Source organism: Manacus candei, unplaced genomic scaffold, assembly GCF_025592945.1.
Source record: "Manacus candei isolate 608988 ecotype Guabito, Panama unplaced genomic scaffold, ASM2559294v1 h1tg000033l, whole genome shotgun sequence".
Taxonomy (NCBI): Eukaryota; Metazoa; Chordata; class Aves; order Passeriformes; family Pipridae; genus Manacus; species Manacus candei.
In genome coordinates, this window is record NW_026138081.1 from 2,425,083 (window position 1) to 2,448,141 (window position 23,059).

A 23,059-nucleotide genomic window follows, 5' to 3' on the forward strand; every position below is an offset into this window, starting at 1 on the left:
AAAATTTTCTCCCTATTTTTTTTTACCACTGTGAACAACTTGAGAGAGAAGCATTGTTAGGAACTAAAAGGTCTCAGAAAAATCTTTCCCTGAGGCAGATATTCAGATATATTGAAGATCATTTCAAAACCAAGCTTGGCTTCTCCAGGGCTACAAAAGCATAATGTATTTTATGTTAGAGTAGGAAGAACTTCATACACAAATGCAGAAAGTATGTTTCTGACTATTTAATAAATGTCTTTTTTATGAGAAATTTTAGTGTTTGTACTTCTGGTTTTGCAGAGCAGTTTATTCTTGAAAGCCTTAAGTTATTCTAAAGCTTTTACTTAGAATTTTGATAATTCAAATGAAACTATTACATGCAAATATAAGTATGTTAATTCCCAGTCCTGCCTACAGAGAAAATTGCTAAATAATTATTGTTGAACTATAAATTATTCTCAGTTAACTATTAACTCGCTAAGATGAAAGCTGTGGTCTCTTCCCATGGCCGACAGTTGCACTTCAACAGGAAGATCCCAAAACCTGTACTTTCAAATGAATTCCTGATAGAACTTTGTGCAATGAAACTACTAGATATGTGCCATAAATATGTATCTATATATCTATAAAGAAACTGAACTTCAGAAAAAGTGGAAGTACAGAAGTAAGGGTACTCTGCCTTAGCTAAATGTTTCAATTTTGACTGCAGGAATATTCTCCAATTATCAAGAAAAAGTGTGAAGAATTATGATTTTAAAACAATCAGAAAAGAGAATTAAAACTATGTGTAGAGTTGTATGAGTCCAATTTGTTATTTAAACTAATAAATTAGAATATTTAACTAATTCATGGCATTTTCCAAATACAAAGTTATATAAGTAACTAAAGACTCTGCAAGTTTTGCAGAAATAAGTAGTGCATACTGTGACAGCAATAGAACTTTGAAAAGCCATTCATAAGATCAGCATTTTTGCCATGAAACAAATCTTTCAATCAACCTGACTGATAAAGTGAACCAAAATTCTCCATAACCTGGAGTGCAAGTTTATAACTGTAAATCTTAATATCACTTACATTGACTAAATTTGGAGATACATCATTTGTCTCACTGAACTATAGTTTGTTAGTTATTACTCATGTCAGTTTACAGAAGAGAAGTACTCCAAATGCTCTGTCAATATGAATGATTCCACCCCTGGTTCAGAAGAAAATGGAAAGTCATCCCAGATCCAGAGACATACCTACAGTGTTATATATGCCAGTAAAGTAAGAAATTTTTCCTAAAGTTACAGATTTTCTGACACACCAGTAATAATGCTGGCATACAATCATACTTGAAAATGAAAAAAAACCCTGAACAAAAACCCCAACAGAATAGTATTACGTCTTTCAGAAAGTTGCTGTGATTTTTTTAATCTATATTAATGTTGTAAGGTAACTGTAAACAAGAACTAAGATCTGGTTTGTCTGTTTTTCTACTCTCCACAAAGATGTTTCTGTTTAATAGCCAGGATTTTCAGCCAACAGATGCCATTTGTATGTATGTGTCTTATTTTGTTTCTTGTAAAGCTATTGTGGGTTAACCCCAGAGAGCACATAAGCACCACACAGTGGCTCACTCACTCACTCCAATTCTAGGTGGGGCAAGGGAAAGAGGCATGGAAAAAAACCCCAACAACTCAGGGGTCAAGATAAAACAAACAAAACTGTTTAATAAATGAAGGATAAATGGAAGAAGAGGAAAGAAAATAAATGAAACAAGTGATACTAAAGCAATCACTCACCGCCTCCCATAGGTAGACTGATGCCCTGCCAAATCCCAAGCAAAAGATGACTAAGACTAACCCCTCCAAAGCCCCCTCTTTCTGCTTTTTTCCTGAGTATGACATTATATGGCAGGGAATTTCTCTTTAGTTAGTTATTCTGGGTCATCTGTCTGGGTGTGTTCCCTCCCAGCCTATTGTGAAGCCCCTAGTCTATTCACTGGGGGGATGCAGAGTGGGAAACAGAGATTGATGCTGTGCAAACACTGCTCAGCACAAGCTAGAACATCCCTGTGTTTTCAACACTCTTTTCATCACAAATCCAAAAAACAGCACCATACAAGCTACTATAAAGAAAATTAACGCTGTCTCAGGCAAACACATTACTAGATTACAGCACAACAGGCACAGTTCCACATCTAACAATTCTAAATAATACTCTAATTTAAAAAATACTAACATAAAACAGGAGAAAAAGATTGGTTGTGCTACTTTAGTCTTATAAAAGGGTGAAATTGCTAGTCTTGTCAGATAAACCAGCTCACCAAAAGGTATGATGAGTACAAGCAGCAATGAGAGGCCTAGGACAGCAGAGCACAACAAGAACCAAGAAAGTAATGGAAGACCGAGAGCATAGCACTCATCTTTTCTGCTGCCAATTAGTGTTTGCATCAGCTTTGTCGATTCATCAAACAACACTCTAAACTTGATTTAGTTTTGAATGGGACTAAAGCTACTTCTAGAAGTACCAGTCATAAATGCAAGCCTCATAGGTAGTATTCAACACCCTCTGGCTAAGGTAATGGTTTCATATCCCTACACATCTCCTCTTTTGGAATCCCCCTTTCATGTCACTTTGCACTGTCAGCCCTCCCTATAACACACAGGGGCCAATCTGAACCACACCTACACCACTGCAGAATTAGGTCATCCAGCTCTTTTCTTGAGGATGAAATAAAGGATACAGATGTTGATGTTCTAGCTAACAAAGTATTCAGTATGTCATATATTTATGCATTTTTATATTCACAGGATATATTTATAAATAAACTCATGCACTGCACTCAAATACATTGTAACATGATTCCTGCATGCAATCATTTTTAAAACAAGCCTTTTGTTACAGAATTTGCATCAACCTCTTGTATTTAAATGGTCAAAGTACGAGTCCTATACTCAAGGCAATGTAAATTAGTTAAATATTAGAATATTGTTCAGACAACATTCTATCAGTTAAGCTAAACAAGCTAAAAAGAACATTTTGGATAATCAGTTACCATAACATTTTGACAGACTAGAACACAGCACAGGAAAATCAGGTAAATAAACACATAAACTTTCTTCATTTTATATAGAAAAATCTTTCATTAACTTTGGTTAAGAGGTCATTCAGTAACAACAGGACTGAAATATAAGCTGACATAAAAATGTATCTCCAAGGAACTCTTATATAGTTGTAACATTTGTTTAAAAATGTCAACAATTTTCACTCCTTAAGTAGTGAAAAATACTTTAATTGCAAACAAATTTATTATTAAAGGCTAGTATTAAAAAAAAAAAACCCAAACCAAACACTACAACACTTTCATGGTTGGTTGATTCTATTAAAGATTTATGAAATAAGACTGACCTGGACAGAAATTCTGCTGTGTCTGAGTAGGTAATTTTTCTTGCACAGCACGCTTTTCAAAACGCTCTGCAGTTGCACTCTGATGTGAGCCCTGTTGTCTGTTGGCAAATCCCAATTCTCCAGGTTCAGAAAACTTCAGATAGAACTGTGGCTCCAGATCACTGAAAGAGAAGTTTATAGCACCATGTCTTCCACAGCCATAGTCACTGAACGTAGATTCGTCCTCGGTGTTCTGTGTTGGTAACGGGAGAATCCGATGATGCAGCTGTGGGCTAGGCAGTCTTGAAGATAACGGAGAAGGAACAGGTGACATTTGTTTGTGTGTATTAGATAGTGGATATGAACTACTAAAAACATTACTCACTGCTGCTAAAGGGGGTGAATGCAGCCTTTTCTCTTCCAGTTTAAGATTATTACTTGTCTGAGGAATATCAGGACTTTCATTTATAGGCAGGTTCAAAAATAAATGCTTGCTGTTTCCCCGGGATACCGTGGCTCTTTTCTCATATAGAGAGCCCGGTAGGTTTCTGTCTGCTCTTGTAATTTGTTGCAGTCTCTTCCATTCTGCAGCTTCATCTAAACTGTCGCTCCGTATAACTTTCAGAAGAGCTTTATTGACTGCTCCCACAAGGTTGTGTGACTCATCAGTAATGTGCACTCTCTCTGCTTTGTACTGCAAACCAGAGCTGTCTTCCTCCTTCTCCTGCAGCACAGTGTTATTACAGTCTCCAGCAGCTTCATCTACAGAGCATACATCAGTTCTTGATATAAACTTACTATGTACTGTTGTGAGAACAGGAGGAATGGTTTCTTTCTCTCTGTGAAAATCAGGTAAAGACTCTGCAGGGGGTTTGGTAACTTTTTTAATACAAGCATCTAAATCCTGTATTTCACCAACAGCTGTGATTCCTGGTTTCTCCTTGCATATTGGCTCAGCATACTTGCTACCTTTCAAGCTTTTAGCAGCAGCTGGTTTACTTAATGTCTCAAGTTTATTAGATAGACTGTAGTGAGATGGCTTCACTGAAGTGCGACTCTGTTGCACCTTTGCAACTTCAGGAATGCATTCTCCATTATCCACTGGTTCAACTGTGACCACATCGTTGCTGTCTTTGGAGCCAGAACTTGGTAAGTCAGCATCCAGTTTCACAGCTTTGTTGCTCCCGAGAATACACCTTTCTGGTTGTATTCTACTGTCTACTGGCAAATTTTCCTTACCTTTTACTGTTAGCCAATTGGAGGCAGAAAAGGAACTGTGATAACTCCTGGTAGGAAACCTTGTGGAGAGCATCTTAGTTTCCTGTTGCGTGTCTTGTGCACTCAGCAAAAAAAGATGTTCATGTATCTTTTTTCCCCCTTTCCGGTGTCTGAATTCTTCAAAACTCTCTTTCCTTCTGTATTTCCTCATTTTTTTGTGATTCAAATTGTCTCTTATTGTGGAATCCAGAAAGAATTCCTGCTGATGTGTAAGACTAGAGTAATTATCACCTTCAAGTTTTGTGACTCCAGAAACATCCTGTCGCTTTCCGTCCTGATGTCCTGTCTTAAGGTCCGGAACATGATGTGATCTCAAAACACTGGATAACAGTTTTTCCTTTTCAGTAGTCAGTTTGTACAGCTCAACAAGAATGTCTTTCGTGGTAGTTTGTTTGAAAATAATATCTCCAAAGTTTTCATATGGCTGTTCTCTCAGCTCCATCTCTAACCTCTCCCTTACTTGATAGCAGCTACAGAAACGTTTACTGGTTCTATCCAGAGTTACACAGCCCTTGTAAGTAAATCCTCTGACTTTTCCCTCTGGAAGATAGAAGCTGATGTAACAAAGCTCCATAATGGGTTTGTGCAATTGAAGGACAGTATGTGTGCCTTCCATTATGCTTGCCAAATTAATCATTCATTTAAATTATGGGCTAAGTGTTTCAAAGTTTGCATGACATAGCATGTGAGGCCCGGAATGGACGGAAGGCATCTGACTAATCTTCAACAATAATATTGTCTGCTGGAAAAAATAGAGAGAAGCCTGTCAAACTTGATTATGGCAAATTTAATATGACAAATAACAAGCCTGCAGAAGCATAATCTTCTTTCACTATCCTCTGATACAAATCTTTTACCTTGAAAAATCTGACACAAAAAGAATGACATTGCTAACAATCATAGTTGGAGTCATAATCCTTCTGTCATATATCATCCCTCTGTCTCCAGGGTTCTCAGCCAATGTTCTTCAATAAGATCACAAGATATTCACTAAACACCCATTTCATACAAACTTTACTTTTGAACAGTGGAATCTATTGCTCTCCCTCTGTTAAAAGTTAACTTGCTGTTGAACATTTAGTAAAAAGAACCATTCAAGCATATCTGTTGTCCTTTTACTCAACATAACACCATCACAATGTAATTAGGTCTTGCTGCTTTATTTGCTAGGAAAATGTGAAAAGTAAACAAGGCTGAAGATTTTCTTTCTGTGAAAGTGCCATGACATCAAGAAAACTTGGAATAAGGAAAAAAAAGTTTCTGTTGACTTTCTAGCATATAGGTACTACATAAATGTATTTTGATTCAACATGCAATACTGTAATCGTACTACTATGGGCAGATTTATTTAACTTTGTTATTGTATTTTCTTGCTACAGATGAGATATGTTTACATTCTTTTGATACATCATAGAAGTTCATTTACTCCTTTTGAGCTCTAAACTGGTTTTTTATCCAGAAGGAACTCTGCTACCACAATTAAAGTGGACAAATTTGAAGTTCACCAAGAAATGCATAAGGATCAGGGAAAGGCCTAAAACCCAGGGGGACAGAAAGCTGCTCCAAGGCTTTTCTACATTGAAAAATGCAGGGATTTCAGTTTTCAACTTAAAAAGCATAAATACAACATAACTTTTCATCATTTTAAAGCAGTTAAACTTAGCCTCAGGCAACAATAATTAAAAGGAAGCTGCCATATTACTATGTAACACATTTCAGAGAATCATATAATATGCTGAGTTGGAAGGGACCCATTGAGATCACTGAGTACAACTGCTGCCCTACACAGGACAGCCCAGGAGTCACAGCATGTACCTGAGAGCATTGTCCAAATACTTCTTGAACTCAGGCTTGATGCTGTGACCACTTCTTGGGGAGCCTGTTCTAATGTTCAGCTATGCTCTGGGTGCCCCCCAGGACAGGGTTGGCCCTCCTGGCTGCCAGGGCACTGCTGACTCATATTCAACTTGCCATTGACCAGGCCCCCCAGGTGCCTTTAGACAGTGCTGGTCTCCAACCCCTCATTCCCCAGTCTATATACACAACCAAGGTTGCCCCACCCCAGGTGCAGATTCTGGCACTTTCCCTTGTTGAACTTCATATCGTTGGTGATTGCCCAGCCCTCTAATTTGTCAAGGTCTCTCTTCAGGGCCTCTCTGCCCTAAAGGGAGTTGACAGCTCCTCCCAATTTAGTGCCATTGGCAAAATTACTTAGAATTCCTTAGAGTCCTGCAGGAAGGGGTAGGAAAGGTGCAAAACCTTTAGTCAGCACTTCTGTTGAAGACCAGATTGCTGTTTCATAGACCCACAGAAGCTTCTGAGAAAAATATGCCATCTTGTTTCGTCTTGTATTCTTGTTTTAACTCATTGTCTGAGCCTGGAGTTTGAATATGGACAAGGCTGAGTACTGCCAAAAAGAGCAGCCTCACCTCTAGTCTTCTTTGTCTCCAGTTGTGCAGGCCTGCTGCTCTTCTAGGATACAGTGATGATGCAGCCACAGTGGGGGTGTGCCACTGGCGGATGCAACCAAGAGTGGTTCTACACACAGAAGTAAGAGGAGCAGTCTTAAACCTACTAATTCTTCAGGCAAGAAGTACTGAACATATTTTATGGCAGCAGGTTGCCAGTACATCAGCTCAGCATAGCACAAAATTGCCACTTAAGTAATCTACTGTGGTGACATCCATGAAATATGAGCTATTTAACTTGTGGACATTTCCATAAATGTCTCAGCAGTCACAGCTAACGTATGCTGAGTCACTTTTTACTTAGAGAACATTACTTAGAAGAATATCAAGGGAGTTACTAGCAAGGAAACGGATGGCACAGTCTGTTTGGTTCACTGGCAACATAGAGCTGTTCAACTAGGAAGAAGAAAAAATAGGTAACTGGCAAAAAACTAGACAAAGTGAGGGTGCATATCCCAAGGAGACCAACTGTATGTTTCATATTGACTTAAGAAAGATGATGCATCACATCAAAGTATTTGTCAAAGCATTTGATTCAGAAAATAACAGACGCAATACACAGAACATCAATATGCAGAATAAAACAGTTTGCATTATGTGTATTCACAGTCTTATCTAGGAGAAAACCCTTAGCGTTAAAGTAGTCTGAATTATTTTATCTGTTCCTCTTTTTCACCTCAACTGGCATGGTAATTTCTCACTAAAATATGATTAAGTGATTACGAGGAAATAGCATCATGGAAACTACAGACCCAGTAGCTATAGACCCAGACATTATGATCAAATTTCATATCCTCAAATGACATCTATAGTTTTATCAGGTCCAAGTCAGATCCATTCTGTAGAGTACATTACTCTTGGTAAAGTGCATGTTTTTGGTTTGGGGATTTTTGGGACAAAAGACTGTATGTGTAAACGAGAGAACTAGCTAGCCCTTGCCTCTGCTGCACAGATTTGGTAAGCTATGCCCCTCCCAAAACACAAGCAGCTCCCCTAATCTAATCTGAATTCAGAATCATTACGTTACTGAAATGAGACCTACAGTTCTTCTTAAAACATATTGCAATTAAAAGCTCTTTTTCAGTTAGAAATAAATACATCTTTTGAACTTTCTTTTTTTAAAGATAACAAATTGTTATGCCAGTTTAAACCTGGTCTAAAGGCTACATCCTATTAGATATCTTCTTAATTACACCAAAATAAACAATGGATTTGGTGCACCCATATTGACACATTAAAATGTAAAATCACCATGAATAGAACATAACTCACCTCCTTATGATGAAAAGATTTACATAGACTATGAAATTAAGCATTAAAAGTGAATTTTTAGAAAAAAACTGTAATAGTAACAATAGTAATAAGAGAAAGAAGATTTTTTTACTATTAGGGCAATGACATATTCTGTATCTAAACTTCCATTGATTTAAAAGATAATGTTATACCATGTGCTGCACTGTTTACTGGTATTTTGAAGCTTATTTCTATTAATAGATACATTCATTACTAAGAAAACCTTTTAATTTCACTGCCTTCAGCACCTTATTCAACCTTTTTATAATCTTCCATCAGAAAACAAAGAAGTGAACTCCCTGCTATAGAAGTAGAAGCACTAGAAGAAACCATCAGAAGAATTATGTCAAAGAAGAAAACTGGTTAAGGACTTTCAAATATAATTACAATACCTGCCCCCAACTTCTCTGTTCACTTTGCAATCCGTTTATAAAATTATTTCCATTGCAAACCTCACTACAAGGAGTGAACTGTTGTAAATTAAAGCCACATTCAGGCAAAGCACACACAGGTAAAATTTTAACTACAGATATAGTGCGGAGCAATGAAAGCAATATTCAGCATAATTTCCAATTGTTTCTCTCGTGCAACTTTCCAATGAGTAGTAGCAGAGCAATGGGTTTGTGAGAAATACTGCTTCAAGGAGAAAATCAACTACTCAGAGATATCTAAAAACTGGAAAGAACACCTGAGAGTGTTAAATAGGCAGCTGAGAAGCAAACCTGCTCTGTTGATGGAACTTTTTTTTAGTGTAACAACAAAAAATGTCCAGATTTAGTGGCCCTCAAAGTCTAACAGCAACACATCTATTCATTTTGCTGTTCAAAATGTTCTCTTAGAAAGCCAGGAGTCCACTGCTGCAGTTCTTTCTCTCTAGGAGGATGCACCATTTACTGCTCTGCAGGACAGATAGTCTTCCTCCTTTCCCTGATACATAAGCAAGAACTGAAACTCCTAACTTTCCCAGCTCTCCCTAGTATCTAATTGTCATTAAGTGACAACCTGTTTCTGAGCACACCATGGCTAACTTTCTGTGCTGTTATGCAGCTAATTAACACATCACGATAGAAAAAGTGTGGTACAGGAAAGGTAGCAAAAATTTGAACAGAAGAGCTTGTTCTACATCACAAGCTCGAAGAAACCGAAATGAAACTACCATAGTATTTCTTTTGTTTGATAGATAGAAGTAGAGACAAACTCCATCATTTTCTTCTTCTGCTTAAAATCTCATGTTTCTCCAAGGTTCTTTCAAATTATCATTTGACTTACAAATATTATCATTAGAAAGATAAAAAGTTATTATCTCTTCGTAAGGACAAAATATTACAGCTCTTTGCAGCAGTTTAGACGTAAATAAAAAAAATTTCATAACATGAAGTTTCCAACTCTAAGCCTACATTGTATTTCCCAGATTGTTGCAACAACAAAGCAAAACAACAACAACAAAAAAAAACCCCAAACACCACAAGCAAAAATCCCACCAAAATTAGAGCATTTAAGTATTTGTATAATGGTTAGAATGATAGTGTGCATAGTTAGCAATAGCAAATACTGCTCTTCTCAACTTTGCAATACTGATCTACAGTAGCAAAGAGAGTGTTAAGGAATACAAAACAGAGTCTACGCCAGACAGAGAACTGCTTTATTAAATTTCAGATCTCATGCAATGGTACAGGGGAAGTATTAAAGCATATTACAGCCTTGCCAACAAATTCAGATGAAACATAAAGCAGTAACACAAAACACAGGGTTGAAAGTCTTTAAGTTAATTCTCAATGCAGAGCTTTTTATACCAAAACCAATTTTTAACCATAAATGCAACCTTTGGCTGTGTCATTCTGTTCAAACTATTTCCACACCAACAACCACGAAATTCAGAACCAAGTCCATGAAACAAAAAAATCTGAAACCCCGCTCTCCGAATACATCATCTTTGTGATCTGAAGATGAGGACATCCAAATTCTTGAAACATGAAGCCATAATTTAACAAAAAGATAATCTACACAAGGCATGTAAAGTTAATTAAAATTTGGTTTAAAATTTTATGGTGGACTGAATAACATGATGGTGCCTCACTAGAAACAAATACATTGTCAGTAGCTAAACTGCTCCAAACTTGTTTCTGGAGCTTTATAGACCACTGTCTGCCTTGAAATAGCTGCAAATATGCTTATTACCTTTTTAGTGCACAGGAGACGGAAGAAAGCAGGGATGATACTCTGGGGTTTAGAACTAATGCTCACCATTTATATTAAAAATGTGTGTTATGTTTGACTAGTCAGGTTGGAAAACAAACGTAAAATACACATATTACTCACACCACCTGGCCTTAAAAATGTTTAAAAGATGCCCCGAATGGAAAACTAGAATTATACAGAAATTATTGACTTCTATTGAAGTCAATAAGAGTGTTGTTTCTGAGTAATAAAATATTTTTAGTACAGTGATCTTCTCTAGAAAAGATCACAATTCCTGACAAATATTTTCAGTTGTACAAAGAAAGTCCCTTTATTCAGATTTTTGCTCCTATGATGAGATGTATATTATGTCAATGGTGTCCTTGAAACTGATCCTTCCTGTGCAGTGCAGTTCTTAATAAGGGTTGCTTGTAAAACAGCTTAGCTCTCCACAGTATTCCTTCCAGAAAAGGCTGACATACTCCTGTGTTAGTAGCTTCCATTTTACAGGAGATACATGGCCCCAAAAAATAAAAGAGGATTTCCAGCATTATGCTTCCTGTAAAAATGTTTCTCCTGATATTTGTGTTGTAATCCCTATTAAAATTCAACTATCAAACTTAAAAAACCCCTATTTAAATTATACTCCTTAATATCCATCTTTTAATGCTGACCCTTTTCTATATGATTTTGTATCTGAAAGACAGAATGACAGGAAATAGAAGCTCAAAATAGAAAAGAGAAAAACAAGGAGGGAAGATGTTAAAGTGGCCAGCAGAATGTGGAGAACACTCCTTTAATTGTAAAATGCCAGAAGCTAATCAAAGATTTCTGAAGACATAAATACATGCTTGAAACCTCTCTTCTCAAATACAAAACTTTGAGCAGTCAAATCATTACCCATTTTCTAGTGACAAACCAATAGTCCATCTCAACAATGCAAGATATTTTCCTGTAAGTGCTCCTCTAGCATGCCCATCTTTCTGAAAAATGGAAAAATTCCAATCCCCAGAACAGAAACTAACTTTAAAGAATATATGTTACCATATCACTCTTTGTACCTACTTCCAGCAAAATATTGTGCCAAATAATTCTTGATCTTTCTTCCAACACAAAAAAATTACTCAATACAGCTTTTACAGACTAACACTTCTGAAGTAACGTGTGTTAGCCTAGGCAGGACCAGCATGAAGAACTTCTTTCTGCTAGATCAGCCTTGACTAGAAAGTACAGATTTTAATATTTTGTAAGGAAATTTCCCATTGCTTATGATTAAAAGGTATGCAAATATAAGATGACATTTCAGACCTGTAGGACATTATATTAGGCAGAATCCCTTGATTCACAAACTGTTAACAGGCTTCAGCAAATTAGCTGAACTAATGGTGTTCCTGCAACACTAACAGAAACTCCAGGTTACCCAGCACTTCTGATGCATTAGAGCCAAATGCACCTTCCAAGGTAAACTTAAATGGCCATTAGCATAGTATAGATGGGCCAGGTAGTTTATATAGCCTTTAAAACAACAGAATTGAGTGCATAAATAAGTAAACTATCTTCTTTCTTATTGAGTTCCAATATCAACACTGGAGTGCAATATTGAGTGCAATATCAACATACGACAAGACCAGGACATTTAAATTCTGCAACCACAAAGTCTCATTTTCACTCCAGTACTTCCCCATTAAAGCCACATATGTGAAGAACCACCACAAACAAATGCTTCTGGATTCTCAGAGGCTCTCAAGGCTCTCTGAGGCCACAAGACAGCCTTGGTAAATAATTTCTAACTGGTGAGCTGGTCTATACAACAGGAATCAAAGAAATGGATGTAGGGTAATCATATGACAAAAGAACCCTTTCTGTATTAAAACTACCTTGGATGAGAATAGATGGAACACATATGAAAAGCAATTATAATCTCCAGATAACATGCACTTTTAGATTTCCTGTTAAATTTTGTCACCTAATGCATCTCAGAGTTCACATAATATTTTATACATCTTTCATCTAGATTAAGCATCTTACTGAAATCTCTTATAACACACAAATAATATCCCAACTTTTTGCCCATGACCTGTAAAACATGAAAATGTATTGCAGTTTTCATAATTTTGTTAAGGAAGTCATTTGTATCACTCTCTTCACATTCTGTGAACAACAATCCATTGCTGTTCATTAACAAAAGAGGAAGCTACACATGAGATTATACAGAGTCATAATGTTGAAATGAGTGATAATTACAGGCTTTATAATATCTATATTTTATCTAAAAGCTGATGTACATTTTAACAATGAGACTGCAATGAAGATGACGTAGAGAAAGCTCTTTTAAAACACTATATTCTGCCTATGATTACAGTTGAAACAGAACATTATCATTTCACAGAAATGTTAAGAGGGTCAAAGACTTAAAACTCAATTTGGCTTGTTAATGCATTATTACAAAAGACAGAACAGGAATAAGGAAAACGAACAAAAGAAGAGAGAACCATGGAGCACACATAGAAACTGCTAAGAAATATGTAAAAATTTATAGGATTATTCCTCTAATTCCTCAAACCCATTTTCTGACATATTTAAGTATAAAATTTAAAAAAGGAAAAAATTAGGAACAGCCATTGAATTTTTCAACACTAGAAAAAATTAAACTGATGGAAAATAAATAAATAAATAATACATCTTTAAAAAAATCCTGGATAACACTTTTCTTGAACAGTAAAAAGAGTAGGGGAAATTTAAAAAAAAAAGGGCATGTAATACTTAAAGTTTCTATTTTTTTAATATTTATTTTAAATATCCAGGTAAGAGTTTTACTACTACACTGCAGGTTGAGTAAGAAATGTAATGTATCATTTCTTCTTTCAGAAGAAAATAATTTCCTGTCAGGTCTACATTTGAACTTGAGTACAAAGAAGGAAATAAAGGCTTGGAACAACTAGTGATTCAAGGAAGACATAATTCTGTTCTGTTGAAGAGCTTTGTCAGGGCATGAGTTGAACCCTGCAGAAGCAAACAGTATTATGACTAAGGAAACTGAAATGGAAGTGCACTGGAAGCACCAGCAGACGCTAATGGAAACTCTGATAGCAAGTAATACATTTGTTTCTTACTCACAGTACTTTCTGAATATAACCTGCAATTATTTGGAAATATACAATATAATTTGTGCAAGTGGATTTTTTTCTTCTCTTTTAAATTTTTATCTGTGCTAATACACCTTTTGCAATTTTAGTTTCAGAAAGCAAACAGACCTGTCTTCCCCAAAGGAGACTGACATGAAAATTCTCATCCAGTGTAGCCTACTTCAATTTAGCAAAGCAGTCTGTATTTTTTTCCTGGCACAACTGCGTCAGTAAGTTAAAAAAAAAAAATCAAAGATGTCACACAACATGTCTTCATGAAACTGTGTTGGCAGAATTCAACCACACACTGCAAAAATGCCCAAAATCTGTTTGACAAAGATGACTAACTCAGAAGAAGTTACCAAATGAGATTTCCATCACAAATTCAATGATTTCACTGTTTAAGAGGTTGCTAATAAAAAAAATATGCAATGGCTATTATAAATATGAAAAGTCTTTAATGTAGTAAGTACATTAACTAGCAAACCAGCAGACATTAAAGGAGAGAAAGAGCAAAGGCGATCTGCACACATATCCTGAAGAAATAGCTCTCAACACAGCAACAGCCAGTTTGAAACAGACTATTTCAAGAAATAATGCTTTTAAACAAACAAATAAAATCCCTCTACACTTCGGTCAGGTTTTTACACTCTCCATCTCATTCCTAGGCATTTGGCAGGGAAAAAAACCAAGGGAGCAGATGAGTCTATTGTCCTTCTTTCAGTTCTTTTGGACTAGAATAGAGTTTTCTGACTGCTGAAGAGGCAAACTAAAAGGAAAATATCACAAAAAACATTCTTTTCAGTTTGCCTCTGGAATGCAAAGTACCACTAAAAACAGTACATTCCAGAGAAAGATACGTCCAGCATATAGAATTTGAAGCAAAATGTCATTACCAAAATTCACAGCCGTATAAGTAAGGGAGATTTTCTTAAGTGACAGCAACAGCAACTCTTATAGAATTTAAAGATTTTAAATGAGTTTAGTAGCTTATAGCACAAAGTTATATTTGTCATTTCTCACCCCACCTCTCCATCTTAATATTTTACTGAGATTTCCTAAGGAAAAACATTTCAGGAGGCAGTATTTGGTATGGACAATTGAAGCTGAAATAATCAAAGTGTCACAAAGTTATAACTGAGAGTCTTATAATGAAAAACGCCTGAACAACTTTAATGTAGCTGGTAGTAATCAGTCTTGCTGGGTTTTTTAACTGAGCTTCAGAAAAACAAGATTATTTTACATGACAGATTAAACAGAAAGGAGCTCTATTTTGCATGATAAATGAAATACAAGCCAGACTGCTTCAAATACCAACACTGACTCCCATATCTTCTCTTCTAAAGAAGATTCCTGGAGCTAACAGATATTACAGCACTTCCAAGAATGAGGCTGCCCTCCTGGCCTAGGTCTCAGTCCAACCCAGCACAGCAGTTAATTTCTGCCTTCCTCAGTGAAGACCAAAGACATCTTCACCATATTCCAGACCATGTCTTCTTCATTTCTTACCACATACAGAAAATGAAAATCTGTTGAGCATATCTATCCAAAATTCAGAAGGTATCAAGTACAATATTATCATGGCAACTGGAACTTACACTCTCACCTTATGCAGAAGATACGTACTCAAACTGTTACGATTCAATGGGATTCAAAAGATACTTATAAACAAGGAAGTAAACAAACAATACCCCAAACTCTCCTTGCTGTTAAGAAAACCTGTGATTAGCTCAGTTGATTAGACCATGGTGCTAATAATGCCAAGGATGTGGGTTCTGTCCCTGTACAGGCCACTCACTTAACAGCTGAACTCAATGATCCTTGAGGGTCTCTTCCAACTCAGAATATTCTGTGAAAAGAGTATTTTGCCAAATCTGGAAATTAAAATAAATTTTAGAATTACTTAATCTATCTTAAAATAAAGACAGAGTTCACTCCTCAATAACAGAATTACATGATATTCTGGGCTTTACTGATGTTGCATTAATATAATATATATACCTTATTCAGACAAATAAGCCTCCCCTACAACATCACTAACACCTTCCCTACATCTTTTTTGTACCTAAGATGAATACTCTCAATGAAATTTTGTAACTTAAAATAGAAAACCATGTATACAGGGGATTGTGGCTAATACTCAGGTGAACTCTCATAGTGATGTAAAAATTAATTACAGGCAAAAGGAAAAAATCTTTTGTCTCATGTTACAGAGGTCTTAATGAAAAGTTGCACTAATTAATAGTCAGCTGCTTTTTGAGTAATAAACAAACAAACAAAAAACTATACTAGACCAAACAAGCTTGTACAGACCTCTATTCACGTGTCTAAAACGTAATCTTTCAACAGAAACATACTATACTATCAGGAAAAGTAAAACAAAAACCAAATCATACTAATAGTGAAAGAAAGATATGAACTTGCAATATCATATTTGTACATGTTAGACTTGGGTCATAAACTGCACACGTGATTTTTTCCAGTTTTAACCTAGATAAATACACCCCCTAAAATAAAACATTTTTTATCAATGAGTAAGTTTTACAGGATACACAGTAATTTGTTTCCACTTCTGGTAGCAAGTATAGGATATTTCTACAGAAAACCAACATGAATTAAATAAACCTTTTTTAAATAAAACAATTGTTGTCTTGTTAATCTTTATCCAAAAGCTTTAATTTTGCCTGTCCAGACAGCCAACATTTCAAAAAGAACTGCATCTTGTTCTGTATTGTATTAATATCTTTAAGTTCTCTAAAGCAAGAAAGTACATTTTTATTTGTTTAATTATTGAATGCCTATGCTTGTTAGTGTCATGATGATATTTAAATGAAGCATTTAGTACACAGCCTTTCGGATCAAAGATCTTTCACCAAACATCACTTTGAGAGACATACATGGCCCATATATTCCGAAGTTTAAAGTCAATACAGTATTTAAGGAAAGCAAAGAAGAAAACTAAAAGGCTATGTTACAGCAAATGTTTGAGCTATTTCATGAGCAAGGGAAGCAATTCCAGGTGCAAAAGGAGGTGCAAGTGCTAAGGAGGCTTCAGTGCTGAAGACAAAAAAGAAATAGAATTTAAAGAATAATAACAGCAATTAAAAAAACTTCTCATAACAACATTTTATACCCTTAAAAGAACCTCTCCATAAAATCCAGCAGGTTTTAAATATATTTTTCTGTAACTAAAGGTCAAAAACACTGCCCCCTAGTAAGTTTTTAAGAATCAAGAACAATTTTCTGGAATAATGTATTTGACAAGTTAACAAACCTGTTTTTAACTATGCATATTTTAAAAAAAATGCAATGGTTGAGAATAAATTCAGAAATATTTTTAACTTTTCCCCCTTCAAAAATTTTACTGGCCTTGAAATTACTTTATTGTTAAGGAATCTTGAGTTGTTTCAAAAATTCTATTATTCAAGTTTTGAAAACCTTGGCTGTACTAAATAAAATGGGATATAATTGAGATGATCATATTAACACTTCAAACAAAAAAGTGTTAAATCAGAGAACTACGGTTGCATTTGTTTTCTTCAGCACTTCTTTCTAGTAGAATTTCATCCATAGTTAAATGGTTTTGACATATGACTACAACTAACAAAAAAATTGTAAATCCAACTGCTAGGAGAGATTATAGGTTTTCCAAAGGCCCGTTGAACAAGTAAGAATATTAAGTACTGGGGTTTAGATATACATTTAGTCTGCTTTACTAGTCCTAAGTGCAAATGAATTAACCTTTTTAAAAGTCTTGAAAATGGTTAATTGTTTATATGTCATAGCAATTTTCTTGGTCTGTGTCCTATCATGGAACACAGAATTTTTATTAAATTCATCAAGTCTGTCAACACCAAATGCACTTTTACCAATAATAATGTTTTAAAGGGTTTATAAAACTCAAATTATTTTAAGATTAAACAGGTTGCATAGATCCCCCAAGGGGGTTATAACTTAAGCAACATGAAACCCCTCATGGGGAAAAAAAGCAATAAGATTAACACATGAAGACACAATATTTCAATGTAATAAGTTTACAATACTGCAGGATAAAAAGAATGTCTTTGAGAAAATGGTCAACTTAAATCTTAACATAATAAATACTGATTTTACTTCAAGATTTTAATAGTGCCATTTAAAATAATCTGTAAGACTCAATGACTCTCTAAACGGAGGACAGAAGCAATTCAATAATAAGAATTTAAAGGCCCTATGTAATTTTCTAAGGGCCCAAATCAACAAAACATATATGGTCTTGTGGAGATACTAAACCCTCCATTATCCCCACATATATCTAGTCTGGCAACACTTACAGGCAAGCAAAATCACAAACATTAATCTGGAAAGATGTAATGAAATGGCATGAGACTGCTAAGTGATCAAGGCAAAAAGAAAAAACCTCCCTCGGATTGCAGGCAGATTCAGGCTCTACAGACTCCACTGCCACGGAGGAGGGTTGAACTATTCTGATCATTAGACATAAAATCAGATTTTTAAAAAAGTCAACAAAAAATGACAAGAACAAACTTCTGCTTGGTCACTACAATATTAATGCAGTCTTTGCTCCTACTGTCACCCAAATATGTGCAAGTCACAACTACAAACTACAGCAGTGACATGTTAATAAAAAGAGAGGCTGTCATCAAGGAGTAACGTCTAAATATATAAAACATGCTGAAATGTTAGAAACTATTTATACTTGATTAAGGTTCAGAGTCCACTGAGTTATATCTATTTTATCACTCCAAGATGGCCAGTTTCTTGCGTTTTTGGCACTCTTCCTGATACTTAAAAGCTAATGGAATATACATTCAGATTATATATATTTTCAAGTCATACGAGATCAAAGGTAGAAAAACAATATATTTCATGTCAAAAGAGCTAAAAAAAAATTAAAAGCTGACTAACTTTCTCAGATTCGAAGAAGATGGGGTGGAGAAAGGGATGCTAATTTTTGAAAACAGCAACACAAAGGCATATGGAAAATTTTTTTTAAGAACTGAACTCATTCAGTTCCTAAATACTACAGCAAGAAGCAAAAAGCCATCCAACCCTCAAGCCTTAACAAAGACCTCTATGATTGTTCTTGCTTTTCTTTTCCTACTCTTGACCACTCTCTAGAGAGTATAATTTGTGTTTATTTGCATAGGCTGCTTTTGACTTTTGGTTCCATTTTCAAACATGTTATTTGTGCAAGTTAAAGCAGGACCAAAGCTTAAGAAAAGATCAACCTGTTAAACGATATCGTAAAGGCCCTAGGCCTTTTCCTAGTTAAACAAAAAAACCCAAACCCAATCAAAAAAAAACCACCCTGCAGTTCCTCATATCCCAGACAGAAATGTCTCTTCACCATATTTTTACACCTTGACAAATGTCGGCATAAAGTTGACACTCATTACTTGGCATTTATTTTTAAAAACAGATATTTCCCAATTTTTATTTGGTATTTGCCTATCGCTTCCTCTTTAGAGATAGGAAAATCTGTAAACAGAAACTGAAAGGAAAATTTCAAATTTTCTGGAAATAGTTGTCTAGGTAAGAAAATCTCTACAGAGAGTCTAATCTTTTCCCCATGCCTCTATTTCAATCTTAACAAGTTGCAAATTGTTAGGGAAACATTGTCCTGTTCTCTACTTACTACATGATTAAGTCACCCATGCCCATGTAGCTGTACACCTTACACATATATCTATTAAAAAACCCATACAGGAACATGCGTGTTCATGGCACTTGACTTTTAGTGAGATAGGCTGAACTCAAAACTAATTTCCATTGCTCACACGTTAGTTTGATTCATACCAAACTGCAACTTTCTATCTCTAGACATTCTGACTACAGTCCTTCAAATTAATTTAATGATGTTATGAGCTGACAGTTTCTTTTTCATAGTAATGCAAAAAGCAGTTATTCTTTCTTCCACTCTCCATTTAATCCAAAATTGTTTAACTGTTTCTGCTGAAACAGTTAAACCCAAACAAGCCAATTCACCTGCAAGTACAGTCCAAACTACCTGAAAGGTGAAAGTGTCAGAATATTATGTGCGATTTACCTAAACTTCATAGGAATACTACTGGTATACTTGTAGAGATATCTTTAAATGTGTACAGAATGGTTTAATGATAACACTTGCACAAGACATTTCTACAAGTAAAATGATTATTAAACCATCATGAACAATTCAAAGGATGGGTGAAAATAAATAACTAAAACCAGAAACATAACCAAAACTTCTCCGTAATTTCTCAGCTACTTTTCAAAATCGATTGATTTTCTGTGAAGCTACAAGAAAAGTAAGGACTCATTATGATTCCTGCTACACTCTTGAGAAAACAAGTATCACAAGACAAGACTATGGGACAGCTGGAAGAACTAATTATATACAGTTCCCAGACCAACTCTCTGTTGTATCATAATGCGATTTAATATTGCATTCGAAGAAAGGAGAGTGTGCAAAACAGCAAGAGAAGGGTTTCTCCAGAACGTCAGTATGTGTCCTTCTCCTGTATGTAAAAGATATTAGCAGATGTCAGTACACAAACGCATTCTAACGCAGGGTAACAGTTCATTAACCTCATCTGCAGCGGTGACTCCGATAAGCTTTGCGACATCGAGTAACAGACTGTCTGAACGCTGTAAATATTAATCACGTGTTTCCCACTCATCTGCCCTCCTGAGCGCATTTGATAGCATTTGCACCCATCAAATGCTACAGAATTATAACAATCCGCATTCCCCGCTTATCTGTACGTATCTCGCACATCAGACTAGAAGAAAAAGAGTTTTAAGAGTCATTTTGTGGCGGGGGGAAGTAATTCAGTAATAATTTACACTAATAGCCCAGGCAGGAAAGAGGGAAGGAGGAAAGCTACCGACTTTCTTAGGACTGCAAGAGAAACTAAGAGATCCCAGCCCTCGTGATCCCGCAGAAGCTATCTAAAAATAACCACCGAGAGAGCAGACGAGATGCTAAGGAGGACTAAAGAGACCCCCTCCCGCAGTCTTGAGTTAGTGGGTTTCTTTTGTAATCCACTCGATTGCGACAGAGCCACTGCGGGGAACGGAGCAGACGGGCAGAGCGGTGGGCAAGCGAACGAAGGAGTATTACCTTGCGAGAAACAGCGCCCCGGGCTGCGATGCTCCTGCTGCTGTTTCAGGCGCAGGGGAGGACACAAGATGCCGAGTAGCTGCAGGACTGCAGCTGCCCCGCGCTATTCCCGGCCACCCCCCCCTCCTGCCCCCGACCGCTGCCGCCTCCCGGCTAATTCCCGGCGCGGAGCCCCGCGCTGTGCGCGCGCCCCGCCGCTCGCTCCCGGTGGGGGGGCGTCAGGACTGACAGGCCGTCTGACCAATCGGCGGGCTGCGCGGCGGCGCGCGGACGCTCCGCGCGGGGCACGGCGGCGGGCACGGGGCCCTCGGGGCGCGCGGGGCGGCGCCGCTGCGGCCCGGCCCTCGGCGGGAGGGCCCCGCTCCTGCGCCGCTCAGCGCGGCACCAGACGGGCTCTCCGGCAGAGCGGGGGCTTGCGGGGAGCGAACGCATCAAGGCGTCAGCCTGCTTATTTTTGTCATTAACAGCCGTTGCATAATCCGTCAAATCTGTTCTGCTCCTGGAAGAGCATCGCTGCCAATCCTGTCCCTGCCGCTCACCCCAGTGATTGCAATACAGCCCTCAAGCAAGCCAGACATAACTCTCAGCTGCGACATTAGAGGACAAGGAATCCTTCCCTTTACTCTTAGCACTGCTTAGAGAGGTAAATACAAGCCGCATTCCTAAACCACCTCGTAAAATACCTAGCTATTTCAAAGAATTGAGTTTTAGATGGAGCAAGGACAGTTTATTGGTCTGAATGTTACTTTTCTACAAGTAACCTTCCTTCTACTGTTCTCTGAAAGTTTTCCATTCTAGAGGACACCATAAAAGAAGCAAAAGGTCTTTGGAACAACTTACTTAGGTAAAAATATTAGAGACAATTCAGACGTAACAGAGTTAGGGTTAAAATATTTCTAGTAACCAATACAATTGGGAGAAAGAAATGGTCTTCTGATTACCATTGGTGTTTAAGACCCTTCTCAGTATTCAGACATTGCACTGTAACCTCCAGTCTCCTGAAAATGTCACATTGGTTCTGCTTCATTAATTAGTTTATTCTTTATTAGCTCACGGTGCTGATTTCTCATAAACAGTTATGATTTTGCTGAACTTAAGCAGAAAACATCAACCTCTATTTGAAATATTAGGGAACATTAGATTCCTATCACTTTAGACCTCTCACAGCTTCCTTTCCTTTTGAAATTTTAGCAAATTGAGGTTTTCTCTTTTTTACCTGAGATTTTCTGACCATCAATTGGGCACCTATACAAGCTCATACTCTGCATATTGAGACATGTTTGCAGACTAGAGAATGGAAAAAACCTTGGCTGAAAGTACATCTTGCTCTTCTGATGTTTATTATTTTCAAACAAAGGTTAACAATTACTTTGTTAGTAACTCCCCTTTCTGCAAGCATGTGGTTTGTATGGAGACAGAATTCACAGAAAGCAACCAACATGAAACAATTATGTCAGGCTGCAATGTAGGGCACACTGAGAGCAAAACCTAATCTCTGAGAGGTTTCCACTTCATCTGCACTCATCTGCATAATCAGCTTTTCATCTTGTCATAGGATAAATGCAACCTGCCTTCTGCTTCATTTACCCTATATAGAACAGCAGTATAGATATATATGAAACAAGTGTTAAAGAGTTTATGTGGAAATGTATTTGGAAAGGAACTTGAAACTATTCATTTTTAAAAGGAAATTAAAGGTTGGAAGTCATCTATTTGCTAAGTTAATACACTAATTAGAACTGAAAGCTATTCACTGCCTCTAGTATGCAAACTGACCCTGCTTTAGATGAAACTTTACTTTCAGCTACCCTTTAATTTCTTAATCTATGACTTTGTGGATGGTAATAAATGGTAGTTCTTGCTTAAACCTTTCAGGAACTTTTGTAAACTGCTAATTTCCAGTGAATAAGCTGTTGAGTGGAGCTAGTGTTATTATCACTTAGTTCATCAGAGTGTGGAAGGCTCATACAAGTGAAGACCATCATGGAACAAAGGAATAAGTAACTGCCTCCTGTTCAGGCTGCTCCTTTATTTTGAAAAGTATCATCAGAAATCATAGCTAATCATCAATCATCGATGAAACACTTTAACAAAAATGTTCTCAGAACCAATGTCTGATTTACTTTGATGCCTGGCAACCTAAGTGTAAAATAGGTCCTAAGGACTAACACTGAGAATATAGGCTGACCAGCTGCATATTTATAATTCTTTCTGCTCTTCTCTCAAAGGATGAATATTTTTCTGTACTGTTGTCAGAA

At 36.7% G+C, this 23,059-nt stretch overlaps 1 protein-coding gene across 4 annotated transcripts in view; it reads right to left on the reverse strand.

The window, feature by feature from the left end:
• FMN1 (formin 1) overlaps positions 1 to 21,104 on the reverse strand; it is a 179,480-nt gene extending 158,376 nt beyond the window's left edge. For 2 of the 4 annotated variants that reach the window (XM_051791773.1, XM_051791770.1), the window contains exons 1-2: positions 20,802 to 21,096; positions 3,376 to 5,371 (exon numbers count right to left, since the gene is read on the reverse strand). In XM_051791773.1, the coding sequence (XP_051647733.1) occupies positions 3,376 to 5,269 (1,894 nt within the window). In that variant the 5' untranslated portion in view covers positions 5,270 to 5,371; positions 20,802 to 21,096. Of the gene's footprint in view, positions 1 to 3,375; positions 5,375 to 20,801 lie in introns of all 4 variants that reach the window. The other 2 variants (XM_051791771.1, XM_051791775.1) reach the window with 2 other exon arrangements.
• Positions 21,105 to 23,059: the final 1,955 nt, after the last annotated feature.